Below are 13990 nucleotides of genomic sequence, written 5' to 3' on the forward strand. Positions count from 1 at the left end.
TGAGGATGCACCTGAGCGAAACAAATTTATCTTTCAACGCTGAAAACCAGATCTTAGCACAGATGTCTGTGGGATGGTGTGATTTGAGTTGCAGTAATCTGAGACAGACAAAGACAGCCTGGCTTTATGTGCCCAGGTTTTCTCTTTTTTTGTCAGACTCCTCTCATGGAATAATGGAAAGCTTTGGGTTGGAAGGGACCTTAAAGATCATCTCGTTCCACCCCCTTGCCATGGGCAGGGACACCTTCCACTAGACCAGGTTGCTGCAAGCCCCATCCAACCTGGCCTTGAACAATTCCAGGGATGGGACATCCACAGCTTCTCTGGGCAACCTGTGCCAGGGCCTCCCCACCCCCACAGTACCTCCCACCCCTCTGGCTCTCTGCAGTCACCAGGTCAATACTCCACTAGCCTCTCCATGCCCCCTCCTCCCCGGGCACGCTGCCTGCTCTCCATTAACCACTGGTAAACTCAGCAGCCCCTGTGCACTGCCAGCAGCCACAGACGTGTCAGTCAAGGTGCTGAGGACACCAGACAGGCAATAACTAAGTTTAGCTTCTCAGCAGGAAGCAACTGGGACACGTTGTACTAACCCAGGCCGGGACTCAATGGCTGGTGCGGCTGCTCGGTCCCAGCTCACACGTGCACAGAAACTGTATGTTTGCTGCTGTGCATAAGACACAGTGTCCTTTTGGGAAGCAGTATATTATTTTTTTCCATCTGCATCAAAGATTTTCTATTTTTTTTTTTTTTTTCCGCTGTTGCTTTTGCCATGCAGCACCAGGGCTGTGTTCCAGCGGGTCTGTGTCGGGTTGATTGTGTGGCGTGCTTGGGGTTTGCTGCTCTGTGCGCTTTGGATCCGTCTCAGCATCAGGGTCCATTTCCTTTTTGTGGCTTTTAATAATTTCCTGTGATGTATTTGCTCATTGTTACGGCCGTATCGAAGCTGGATTCCTTGCGCTCCCGGCCTCTCTGCCCCCAAAAGCTTTGCTTTTGCACGGACCTTGCCGGGAAGAGCGGCAGAAGGAGCGCGGGCTGGTTGTAACTCTCGCGTTGGGAACTGAGAGAAGAGTTTTGGGAGCGTTTGTGAGAGGGTGGTGTGGCTTGATTTCCCGTGCAAAGCAGGCAGATGTGCTCAGTCATGGGGTCTAGGAGCTGGAGAAGGCACAGGAAGGGCTGTGTTATTCCAAGGCGGAAAGAGGAGTAAGACTGTTCCTGCAAAGACGTAGCTGAGCCCTCGCAGCCAGTGGCTTGGGATGGCATCAGCTGCAGAGAGCAGAGCGAGTCACCAGGCATGGTGGCCGGGCTGAGGCACAGCAAGTTCTTCTCTGCCACAGCAGTGATCGGCTTTTGACATGAGCAGGTTTCAGAGCACTTCACAAAGCTGATTTCTGCTCTGTGCCCGTATTGTTGAGAGCGGCAAAGAAACGTGTCCAGATCACCTTGTTGGCCCTCACAGAGCCTGGGGTGAAACTGGGATTGCTGAGGTCCCCTTGAAGTGCTTTGTCATCTCTCAGTGCACTTTAAAGACCTTGAGGCACCAACCCCACACTCTCTCTCCTGGGAGGATGTGTGTTCCCACTGGTGGTACAGACCCTCCTGTGTGAGGAGGGTGGGAGATGATGTTACAGAAAAGGGAAAACCTGCATGAATTGGGGGTGACTGAAGGACTCTGGTGTGTACATCTGCAGCAACTGAGCAATGCTCGTAGGAAGCAGAGTTGCACAGCTGAATACTCCATGCTGAGGGCAGAGAAATCTGCAGCCCTCCCATGCAGCCTCGTGCACAGGTGTTCTGATCTTTGGCTGCTTCTCTTCAGCCTGGTGACTGTGGTTTTTGCAGCATCTCTTCTGTTTGCCACGGGAACAAGCTGCGATATCCAGCAAAGAAAACCAATCTTCATTCTTGTGCAGGATGAGGATGGGGGCTCAGTGATCAGTGCAGCTTGTGATTTAGCCTGTCCTTTCTAGAGTCTATTAATTCCATAGCCTTTCTGATATAATAAATGTATCCTGCTTTCTTTTTTTTTTTTTTTTTTTTTTTTTTATCCCTTCGCAGCCCTCCCTTTACCCAAACCCCTGTTCCTGGAAGGAAGAGCCATCCCAAAGACAGCCTTGATTGCATGGGTAAGCACTCTTGGTGGTTTGTATTTGCTTAAAAGTATAATAAGTATGTAGTGAAGAGGCTGGATAAAGGCTATTAGGGAGATGGCACTGCATGGAAAGTAATTAAAAGCAATCAAGCAGACCAGCTCCACTGCTTAGGTTGCACTTCAGAATTGACCCTGCAGTGATCAAACATGAATGTTCTCCAAAATCAAAACAGCCAGAGCACCAAACACAGGCAGGGCTGCTCTTGTCTTCATTAACCCTTCTTGACTCTGCAGCAGTGCTGGTAGCACTGAAGAACCTTTGGACCTGATTTGGGTATCAATTTACAGCAACAGCAGTCCAAACTGGGCAGCAGGGGCCATGAAGCAGATGGATATAAGCAAGTAAAGTTTTCAGAGATCTATGTTGGAAGATGTTGCTGAGAGGGCCGTGCTCTTTTGTTTGGAGACAACTGTGAGGTGCTGACAAGCTGCAAACAGCCTTGTGGGATCACCCTTTGCCTCTGGTAGTACCTGGGAGTTGCCCCTTCAGGATATCCAATTCCTACAGAGCAAAACCCAGCTCTCCCTAGGCAGTTACACCTCTTCCACTTGCATGAACAATAACCTGCAACAGTGCAAATGCTGTTAGAGAAACTTACTGGTAACTTGCAGGGATCATAGGTTACTGCTTAATCACTTATAAACATCCAGCTGGTTAAATCATGGAAACTCTGCAATATTGTAATGACTTGCACTATTAAAAATGAGCAAATGGCAGCCAGCCTGTGGCAGGAGAACTCATTCCTGGCCCGAGGCAGGATTTCTAGATTGAACTGCAGAGATGAAGCTGCAGTCAGTCCACGTTGCAGAAGGTTTTTAATGCTCCCCCCGTGGCATTTTGCTCCGAGACGCCCCTGGGCAGCATCGCTCACACGTGGCTCCCCAAGAACCTCTTGCCCTGTCCTTGCTGCTTCTCCTGCTGACCATATTTCAGCCGTTATGTGCTCCTTTTGGCAATCAGGCTGAAGTGCAGCAGAGGCCAGGAACGGCCTCCAAGGAGCGGCTGCTGGCCCCAGGCTAAGACAAACAAACAATCAGAACGGGCTGTGTCATTAGAGCTGGATGGAGGAAAAACAGCAGGTGAAAGATGGGGGGGGGGGGGGAATGACAGATATTTTAATCTCAAGTTATTTGGTGCTACCAGCAATGGCTTCCTGTTCTGTGGCTTTTATTAAAAAAAAAAAAAAAAATGTCCTTATCTCACATGTCCATCCATCTCTCTCATCATCCCATTTCTAAACTCTGATGGTCTTTAATCCCTTCTGTATATTCTATCTTTCTAGCATTTAATCAAAGTAAATATAAAAGTTTGGAGCTCTGGAGGTATAAATTGGTCCCTGGCTTTCAGAGGTGAGGAGTCGCATCTGAGAAGGAAGAGGGGAGAGATTGTCCGGTGTTGGCACAAGTGCTGGATTTCTGCATTTCCCTGGAAATAACTGGCATCAGAGCAAAGGTTTTGGATAGATGGATCTAGGCCTGACCCTGCCTGGCAGCTCTGTTTCCACGCTGATTTTTGTGTTTTCCATGTGCAAATAAGGGGTTCAGTGCTCTGCCTTAGGAACTAGGCATGGTTTGTGTTAATCCTCTGCCTTGCACTTGAGCGGTGTGGGCCAGGGTCTGTAAAGTCAGCAGTTCAACCTCTGCTTTAGGAGCACCAAGAGCAGTGTGTCTAACCCCAGTTTTCCACCGAGGAGTGTGTGACTGTGGACCGGTTTCAGAGGGAGCCTTGGGGAATGAAGTGTGGTGTAAATGAACAGCTTGTCACCTCATCTTTCCCTGTAATTCAGTGTTTCCCATAAGAAGCGCTCTGGGCGTTGGATTCTGGGCTGATCTCAGAAACATGTGTGTCTTCTTTCCTCCTGTCAGATTTCGACATCCCGTTCTGCGAGAGGTTTGGGAAAGGCGGGACGTTCCCGAGGCAGTACCACCTCTCCCAGAGCCGCAAGGACTACAGTGACGGTAAGAAAAACACTAGATGGTCGGTCCAGGATCTTGATGGCTTTGTGACAGCGCTTAGGACTGGAAAGACCTGAGAAGGGGAGGTTTCTAATAAAGGGAGAACCACCAAGGAATTTGGGATTCACTTGTGTATTCCGAGGAGCATCCTTGCAGCTCTGCTCTTGGGAAGTGCTGAGCATCCGCTGCCTGTAGGAAAGTCAGTGCTCTGCTCCTCCCCTGCTCACACCTGCAGTTTTAACTTAGCCATGTGGATGATGGGCATTTCTCATCCCTGGCAACACCAACCTTTCAGTTTCCCTAAAATTGCTTGGTTTTGAGGATGCTGTTTTGTGACCTTTACAGCAGGTTTTCTCACAGAGCCGTAGGAAATCCCTGAGCAATTTCAGGGTAGCAGTTTCTGTTCTGTTCTCTGTTTTCAGCTGTTGAGTTCTGCACTTTGGGGACCACTCCATCACCTTTTCCCTGCTCTTTCCTTCACTGTGTGAGACTGCAAGTGGTGGGAGGTCAAACTGAATTAGAATCAAATTCCCTTGGGAAAAGAGTAGTGAGTACATGCAGAGAGCATATTGAGCCTTCCAGAATGAACTTCATCTCTCACTGACACCCCTGTGAAAGCAGGTCTGGCACTGCTCTATGGTCATTTGCATTGTGGACTTAGGGGATGGCAGGGATAATTTGCAATGTAAATCCCTGCCTGTTCAATGTTTAATTGTGATTAACAGCCAGCAAACCCCCTAATGTAATTAAACTGTTGCAAACCCCTCTGAAAGCATCTGCATTAGATGTAATTCCTGCTGTTATCAACGCTTAAATTGAATTTAAAATGTTTGCAGGGCTTTGCTTCAGTTTAATTACAGTTGTTTTGTTTAATTTGAAGAGGTGAAGATCTGGGCAGTGACGTGAGAAGGTGATGACAGGCGGGTCCAAGCTGGTGTGTGTGTGTGTTCTTGCTGTAACTTTCCCCCCTTTTCTCCTGCAGGTCGAAGGACTTTCCCCAGGAGTTACTTCCCGCAGGAAAACCTGTTCCAGCTCGTCCCCTCCAGCAGAACCAAGAGTTTTAACGGGGACAGCAAGCTCAGCACGCTGCAGTACGACGAGTACAGGCCCAAGTGCTGGAACAATTGTGAGAAGGGTCTGAAGGTCTTCAGCACCTCCCCTACAAAAGCCAGGAACTGTGAGTGAACCAAAGCCCCGAGTGCCTGAGATCTCAGCAGAGAATGATTTAATACAACACACTGTATCTCTTACCTTGGCCTCGATGGTGTCAGCTGGTGTTCAGCACTTGCTGCGTTGCAGAAAGTTGCTTGTGTGTTGGGCTGTCGGTGTGCTCGTGCAGCGGAAGCTTCAGGGAGACTTGGGTTGTGGGAGCAAATCCATCCAGAGACTCCACCCCTTGGATTACACTGCTGTCACCCCAGCACCCAGGCTCCTCTGCCACTGCAAGACTGCCCGTGCTGTAGAACTTGGGGCATCTGGAGCCTGTTCAGTGATAGATAACAAGCTAGGAATGACCAGTGAGATAAAAAATCTCCTTACCAGTCCCTGCCTGGGTTGCTGCTCAGCCTTGCTGTATCCTGCTAACCACTCCCAGAGCAGAGTTTTTGGAGGAAAGACTCCTAATGAGATAGGACTTTTTTGGGACTTGATACTATTTTATGCTAATGCAGACTGGGAGACATCCCCCCATGCCATTAGCACCAGCGTTAAAACTGGTTTGTCCTGGTGCCCCTGCGAGAGGGTGGCTCACTGACTGCCCTGCACACTGTCAGGTCAGGCGGAGGCTGAAGCCTCCCTGATGCACTCTTTGAACCTTCTTCTCTCTCGTGTAGCCCTGCAGGCACCTGTGAACTGGAGGCTGGGGAAGCTGCTGGGAAGAGGAGCTTTTGGGGAGGTTTATCTCTGCTACGACGCTGACACTGGGCGGGAGCTGTCGGTGAAGCAGGTGCCTTTTGATCCTGACAGCCAAGAGACAAGTAAAGTGAGTACAAGGGCAGGGCTGTGTTCTGCAGCACCTTGGGGAATGGGGGGCTGGGGGCTGGGGGTGGAGGTGCCTGTGTCCCTGATGGAAGGCGGTGTGTGGAGGCAGGGTGTTGTTTTCCCTGTCTGCAGTGGTCCTGGATGGCTTGTGGCACCAGTCAGGGTGCTCTGGTGACTTCTCTGCCTCCTTGGTCACACTGGCCTGCTCTGTCTCAGGCATCACCTCTTGCAGGTGTGGCTGCTCTTCCTTAGTTTTTTCCTTCTTGCTCCCCTTTACTTTCTTCCCTTTCTGGGCACTGCTTTGCTGGGGACTTCATTGACACCTTTCCAGAAAAACTCCTGGAACACAAGTAATAATAAGTAAACCTGTCTCAAAGCCAAGCCCTTGTGTATCCCATCTGTCTTCCTCCTTACCTTTCTCTCAGTTTCTCCTCATTTCTGAGCCTCTTGTGGCCGGTTTCTTCATGGGCAGCTTCACAGGGGCTGCAAAAGGTGTGCTCAGCATCGAGCAATATTTGGATAATATTCCCAAAGTTACCGTTCCCTTTCATCAGGAATCACGTCTGTTTTGTTACAGGAGGTGAATGCTTTAGAATGTGAGATCCAGCTGTTGAAGACTCTCCGTCACGACAGGATAGTGCAGTACTATGGGTGCCTGAGGGATCCTGAGGAGAAGAAGCTGTCTATCTTTGTTGAATACATGCCAGGGGTAAGTGTGGTTCCTGTCCTGAGTGGCAGAAAACAGATTGAGACTGTCCTGGAGTTTGGTGAGATTTGGATCTGGAGTCAAAACTATCCAGCTGAGCTGCTCTAAAGCTGATGAGCTAAACCAGAGCACTGGATGCATCCCTAAGGATCATTAGGATGCAAGTCAGATGTCATGGTGAAGCCCCTCAACGTGCACTGGGTGAAATGAAAAGCCTTGCAGGCAGGTTTTAGGTTTGAATCCTGGAGCAGGGTGTGTTCACAGTCTGGAATCTGCACTTGGTGAATTATGGGACGTGATCCAGGATCTGGCTTTAAACACTGTGGCCTGAGCCCACCCTTTAAGTATTTATTGCAAATCCCTGCAGGAAAAGCTAATAGTACAACTGTCCTCCCACAGCTGTCACCAATTATTTGTGGCTTTTCAGCACGTGTGTATTCAAAACAGTGTTACTCACTTGGAGTCTTCTGTTGAGGGCAGAGCTTTTTGTGGGGAGCGTTATCCCCCTGGCTTCAATTTGTGACTTTGCTGATACAGGATGAAACAACCCCAGGGAAAAAGAAGGCTAGAAAGCTTTGAGGGAGTCTAAGCAGGGCTGGAAAATGAACATGGATGAGTTGAACATCTCTTTTCTGTTTGTGAGTTACATCAGCCATTAGACAAAGTCATCGGTTGGTGTAAACCAGCATAACACTATTTACATTGCCGGAGGATCTGTTCTCCTAAGTCCCTCCTGTCCAGCTGGATTTGTTCCCCAGAGTGTGGGAGAATAAACCCTTGTTTATACAGATATTTGTAAGGTCAGAAGGGACAATTAAGTCATCTGGTTGCAAATAATTTCGGTCTTCAGTAAACGTGCTAGAAGCTCTCCTAACACATCTTGCGTGTGAGCAGTCAGGTGGACTTCCATGCGTTTGAGTCCCTCCCAAGCCATGTCCTCCCTCTCTCCCTGTGGGCAGACAATCTCATTTTCAGGTCTCACCACGAGGTGTGGACCCAGAGGAGTAAATCCCAGGAATTCCAGCAGTCCCCTTGCTGCTCGTTCCGCAGCGTGCCGATGTTTGTTAGCAGCCAGGAAACCAGCATTTGATGCTGGGGCAGCGTCCAGCAGGGCTGGAAGTTCAGTGTTTGTTTTTTTTAATGATAAACCCGAGCTCTGACCAAATACAGATTGACTTTGCTGCTGAAACAACAGTTCATTTCACAAAAGCAGCTCAGGGCTCTGGTTTCCAAGGCCAGTGGAAATGAGTGAGTTCCCAGACCTTGCAGGGCAGCAGCTTTGCAATCCTGGGTCTGGCCAAACTTCCAATTTAAGACAGACAGCTTGGCAAAATCTTCACGGGGGCCAAGCTTGGGTGCATCATCAGCCTGTTGTTCTTATGAACCCAGTTAATAGATGACTTTGTAGATTCTGTCCTGCCCATAAGCTATTTTTTTTTAATTTGTGCTTGGAAAACAGAATGACCACAGGCCTCAAAGAACCTTTGTCCCCTTCTTGTTTGATGTCCCCCTCTCAGGGTGAGGGAGGGCAGGATAAGAAAGCTTGTTTGGTTGTGGGTGAGTGAACATACCCTGCGTACAGGTCATGTGAGGGGGTCATTTTGAGCATTTTGGGTGGCCCCTGCACTGCTGTGAAAGGGAAAGGAGAGTCCCATCCACAGGATCACCACCAACCTCAAAAGAAGCCAAAACAGTAGCTGGGCAGAGCAACAGCAGAGTTGGGTGGATGTGGAAAAGCTGATACAGTTTGACAGACTGACTTGGAGTGGAGCATCCACTGTTCCCAGAACAGAAGGACTGGCAATCTTGGATCGACCCCAGAGCTGCAGGACAGGCAGAAACAGCATGAGTTTCCCCTCCTGCTTCCCAAGTAACCTGAGTACTGGAGGTAGAGCAGGGTGTGAACCCCAAATCCGCCTCTGGTTCATCCTGCTAAAGCCCAGCTCTGGCACAGTGAGACACATCCATTTCCAAGAGGACAGAAAATGCAGCTAAAGCCAAGGGGGTCAGCCTCTTGCAGATGATAATATCTGCACCCCTGCTTCCTTTCCTCTTTGATCAGTAAAATCAAACCAGTTTGAGAGATTCAATTAGTGTCTTCAACATGTGTCTTCATGTGAGTGGGTGATTGTCCCTTATGGCCGTGGGTGCTCCTTGCTGTGTGAAGTTTTGGGAAGAGGCTTCAGAGAGGACTGAGTTCTCTTGGCCCTGAAGAACTGAGTCTGTACAGCTACCTGAAAGGAGATTGTAGACAGGTGGGGGTCGGTCTTATCTCTTAGGTAACAAGTGATAGGACAAGGGGAAAAGATAGGTAAAGGGGAGATTTAGGTTGGATATTAGAAAAATTTCTTCACTGGAAGGGTGTTGAAGTGTTGGAACAGCCTGCCCAGGGAAGTAAGTGGTGGAGTCACCAACCCTGTAAGTGTTCAGAAAACACATGGCCTGGTGTTGAATGGCAGTGCTGGGTTAATGGTTGGACCCGATGATCTCAGAGGTCCTTTCCAACCATAATGGTTCTATGAATTTAATTAGTCGAGTTGATCTCCTCACTCTGAGTTGTAATTCCTCATCAGTTTGATCCATCCCCACGAGCTGGTGACACCCATCCAGCCACTAGAGGGGGAAAAAGGTCTGTAGTGTTGCCAGGAGGAAGCACCGACAGGCACCGGGAACTGAACCTTTTCTTCCTCTGGGATCTGGGACATGAGGACACATCTTTCCTCCGTTCAGCACCAAGTGCACTTTAATCTTGCTGTTTCTACACAGAATGGTTTGGGTGGTTTTTTTTGAGCTGGATGATAAAAATTTAAAAGGTTCCTGTGACATGATGGTTCTTACAGTGGGTGCATGTTGTTTCTTTCCAACAGGGCTCAATAAAGGACCAGCTAAAAGCTTACGGTGCTCTGACCGAGAACGTCACACGGAAGTACACCAGGCAGATCCTGCAGGGAGTCTTCTACCTACACAGCAATATGATTGTCCACAGGGACATTAAAGGTGAGTGGATAATACAGAGAGGCTTCCTGCTTGCCTGGGTTTGTTCACCCCAGCCTCCCCCGGCCCCAGTATAAATTCTTGTGCGCAGCATCGTGCTGGGATCTCATCTTTAAAGTATTTTTGCCCCTGCCCTTCACCAGCTTGAACCGGGAAAATCTTGAACACACAGCTGAAACCAAAATCTTGTGCTGTCTTCTCTCTTGAGGGATTATTGTTAACTGCCCTTGCACATGTGAAAACCTGGTGTAACACGCCCAGGAGCTGAGAGGATCTGGCTTTTGGAGAGGTCCTGCTGTCTGTGGGTGGGGAGGATGATCTGTTGGTTCCCATTCACTGCTCAATTTTGGGAAACGTGCTGAGTGAGAGGATGCTGGTGGGAGTCAGCCCCCTTGGAAAGCAGCTGCTTCAGGAGCAAAGGATTGTAAAATAGTGCCAAGTCCAGCCCCACCATGGGCTTTTGGGCCCCCTCATGCCTGGCTCTCTGCCCGTGCCCTTCCTGCTCTCCTCACTGCAGCCACTTCAGGTTGTTGCTTTCATCTCTTTGGGTTTTGTCTTTGCCTTTCACCCCAGGTGCCAATATCCTGAGAGATTCTGCTGGAAATGTGAAACTTGGAGATTTTGGAGCCAGCAAACGCATCCAGACCATCTGCATGTCTGGGACTGGGATTAAATCCGTCACGGGAACCCCGTACTGGATGAGCCCTGAGGTTATCAGTGGAGAGGGCTACGGAAGGAAAGCTGATGTGTGGTAAGGGATGCAGTGGAAACCCCACCACTGCTACTTAAGTCAAGCAATTCCTTTGGGGAAGTTGTAATGGGAGCAGCAGGTGTAGCTGGGAGTTGGAAGCAGTGCAAAGGATGGAAATAGGAGATGCCTGTTAGGATCAGCTATGTGGATGTCCAGAGGGAGCATGTTGTGGCTGAAGATCCCAGAACAGGAGCAGTCAGAATCAGAGCTTGCTTTTGGAAGCTCTTGTTGTGTGTGAGGATCATGTTCAGCTTAGTCCCATAACTGCTCTTAATTCTGGAAAGCAGAACTTTGATAACAAAGTTCACTAAAAGAGCTGTTGAGTTTTGGCAGCCCTGATTTTAGGTTTGCTAGGCTGAGCTCAGAGGCTCAGGGGATCCACGAGGCCTTTCAAACTCTGCTCCTGGATGTTTGCATGTGGCTCAGGCATGAAGGCAACAAAAACTGTTGGCTGTTTGTGAGTGTTTTGATTTGTGAAGGTTGTCAGATGGAACCTGAAAGTGTTGAGATAACACTACTAGTCCTCCCAATAAAGGAAAAGGAAGCCTTCAGTGTGCTTTCCATTGTGTGTCCAAGCAAGTAGGGTCAGCAAAAACTAGTCCTTCCAAGAGAACCCTGTTTGGTGGGGGAAACCTAGGGAGGCCTTAGCAGTCAGCCACGTACCCTGCACCACCTGCCCTGGCTGATGGAAGGGAAATGGGGTTTAATTTTTTAGGATCAACTATGAATGGAGGTGGCAGAGTGTCCCTGCTGAGACAAGGACTCCTCAGCACACAGAGGGAAACCTCTCAGGCTCTTTGCTGCTCATCTGATGTGTTCCTTTTCAGATACACCTCAGAGATTAGGTTGGATGTGGGCAACTATGTTTCATTCTGGCTCAGCATCCTGGGGAGCTGCTGAAACTGTGGTGTCTGAACCCCTGCCTGGCCTTCCCTTCAGGGGATGCCCTCTTAAGATCTCTCACACAGTTTTATGAAACTCAGTATCTGCTGGTTAACCCAGGCAGAAAAATCCACCAGCTTTAGGGAAGGGCTGGTGAGTTCTCTCCTGCTGTTGGGAGTGGAAACCCCAGTGCCAAGCGTGGCCAGGGAGCTCTGGGAGGGGTGTGCTCGCCTTGTGCGCGTTTGCCTCGCACACAGTCCATTCAGGCAGGTGATCAGACCCCACCTGTAGGGCCACCCCCCCACCCACCTCCCCTCTCCCGCTGCCTCACCCCTGTGCTTGGCGCTGTTGCAGGAGCGTGGCCTGCACCGTGGTGGAGATGTTAACGGAGAAGCCGCCCTGGGCAGAGTTCGAGGCCATGGCGGCAATTTTCAAGATCGCCACCCAGCCGACCAACCCCCAGCTCCCCGACAGCGTCTCCAGCTGCTGCCGCAACTTCCTCAAGCAGATCTTCGTGGAGGAGAAGCGGAGGCCGACGGCCGAGGACCTGCTGAGGCACCCCTTCGTCAACTGCGGGCTCTGAGCCCCCCGGCAGCGGGGTTGGGAAGCGCCGGCGGGACGGGGGCGGCCGCTGGACCCGCGGTCAGACCCCTGCCCGGGGCTGTCCTGGCAGTGGCCCCCGCAGGTCCCTTCTCGCTCGTCGCTGCCTCGGCACCCGCCGCGCTGTTGGATTTTTCGAGCTGCGTTCGGGACTGCTGGCGCCGGGAACTCGGAGCGAGGGATTTCCCGGACTGTGCGGGTGCTGGCCTGGGACCGCGCAACCTCCTCGCCGCCAGCGGTACCGGGGCCGTCCCCCCTCGCCGTGTGACTGATCTCTTGGGGAAAGCGCAGCAAATGGGGTCTGTCCTGCCCCCCTTCCCCCAGCACAACGGCGGTGCTGGCAGCACCCCCGGGAGCGGGGGGAGGAATCGGATGCTCAGTGGCCATCACTGCCTTTCGCAGAGGAACAGAGACAGGGCCTTCAGCCGAGCCGGAGGAGATGATCCTCAGACCGCAGGGTCGGGGGGACCCGGGTGTCCCCATTCCCAAGGGGACCGGCCCCACTGGAGCTCGTGGGACCAGCCGGTGGCTCCAGGGGGGCGGCGTTTCAATCTGTCCTGTGCCTTACGCGGTTACAATCAAGGAGTGATGCTCGACTCGGAGTCGGGTGTGATGATGCAGCAGCCGTGTTGACTTTGCCTTTGTGTGCGTGTGTGTGTGTGTGTGTGTGTGAGTCTGGGAAGAGGGGGGTCCTCTCGGGGTGCAGGAGGTCTCTGCTGGGTACACCCACGGACGGATGCCCGGGACCCCTGCCCCGGACTGAGGGATGTTTAAATGATGTCGGGGTTTAAACGCTGTCGATGCTGGCAGGGCTGAGCACCAGCCAGATCACGCTGGGAACCATCAGGATTCAGGTGGGAGCTGAAGGGAATCTCAGTGAGGATGGCTCTGCTCATAGCCACAGCTCTGCTGATCCATGCCCATGCTTGCTATGCTGGGGCTGGGGGGGAGGATGCCAACATGTTTTGGAAGTGGAGCTGTAGGAAGAGCCCAGGGGGCTCTTTGTAAAATCCAAGTGCCTGAAATTAGGCAGAGAGGCCCAGTGCATGTGGATCTGGGTGCCTCCTCCTTCATTCCTTCTGGGACCATCCCCAGGTACAGGGAAGGGGGATGTCATGTCCTTGGTGGTGCCCGAGGGAGCAGCTGCAGGATCATGGAGTCTCAGACCAGGGGAGTGGATCTGCGGTGGTCGAGGGGAGCTGGAAACAGATTCCTTCCCACAGTAGATTTGTAGGAGAAAACGGACCAGTTGAAAGCAGAGCTGGGCTGTGGCCTCTGACCAGCACTACCCTGCTGGAAAATCTGGGCAGGGAGCATACACAGAGTCCTCGGAAGGTAAATAAATAATTCATCAGATCTTGGTTGTTTTGGATAAATTAATTGCACCATCCCACCTCCCCCTTCCCTGCTGGGTTAGCTACTTCCACCCGGCTCAGCAAAGGGTTAAATAAGCAGGTACTGGGAAGTTCCATCCTCAGGCCAGCACCAGTCACAGGTTTATTTTAACACTAGCCTTCACTGAAAATTAAAAGTGTTGCTTAGACTTAAGAAGAAAGTGAGAAATTGGTTGTTTGTGTGAATACATCCTTGAATTCTTCTGTGTGGAAGAGATCAAGGCTTTGCAGTGCTGCTGTGGCGGTGGGAGCATTTCTGCCTCCTTAGCTCTGAAAAGAGAAGCAAAGTTTAAGAGGTTGTTGCCCAGAGAAGCTGTGGATGTCCCATCCCTGGAATTGTTAAGGCCAGTTTGGATGGGGCTTGGAGCAACCTGGTCTAGTGGAATGTGTCCCTGCCCATGGCAAGAGGCTTGGAACAAGATGATCCTTAAGATCCTTTCCAGCCCAAACCATTCAATGATTTATTTTATGATTCTAAGGTTTATTTCAGTTTTAAAATAATAAAACTTTGTGAGTGTTAGAGCAAGTTAAAAGAAATGGCTAAAATAATTCCCTGTAAGTTTGCCTGGAAGCTG

The 13990-nt window shown here is 50.7% G+C and overlaps 1 protein-coding gene across 3 annotated transcripts in view; it reads left to right on the forward strand.

Annotated features, from left to right (window-relative positions):
* LOC114065134 (mitogen-activated protein kinase kinase kinase 3-like) overlaps nt 1-12641 on the forward strand; it is a 76123-nt gene extending 63482 nt beyond the window's left edge. For all 3 annotated transcript variants that reach the window (XM_027898795.1, XM_027898798.1, XM_027898797.1), the window contains exons 10-17: nt 2059-2126; nt 4019-4111; nt 5091-5285; nt 5941-6089; nt 6666-6797; nt 9662-9791; nt 10362-10539; nt 11776-12641. In XM_027898795.1, the coding sequence (XP_027754596.1) occupies nt 2059-2126; nt 4019-4111; nt 5091-5285; nt 5941-6089; nt 6666-6797; nt 9662-9791; nt 10362-10539; nt 11776-12004 (1174 nt within the window). In that variant the 3' untranslated portion in view covers nt 12005-12641. The remainder of the gene's footprint in view (nt 1-2058; nt 2127-4018; nt 4112-5090; nt 5286-5940; nt 6090-6665; nt 6798-9661; nt 9792-10361; nt 10540-11775) is intronic.
* Nucleotides 12642-13990: the final 1349 nt, after the last annotated feature.

Source organism: Empidonax traillii, unplaced genomic scaffold (assembly GCF_003031625.1).
Source record: "Empidonax traillii isolate 1590-97213 ecotype Southwest subspecies unplaced genomic scaffold, ASM303162v1 scaffold624:size695616, whole genome shotgun sequence".
NCBI lineage: Eukaryota > Metazoa > Chordata > Aves > Passeriformes > Tyrannidae > Empidonax > Empidonax traillii.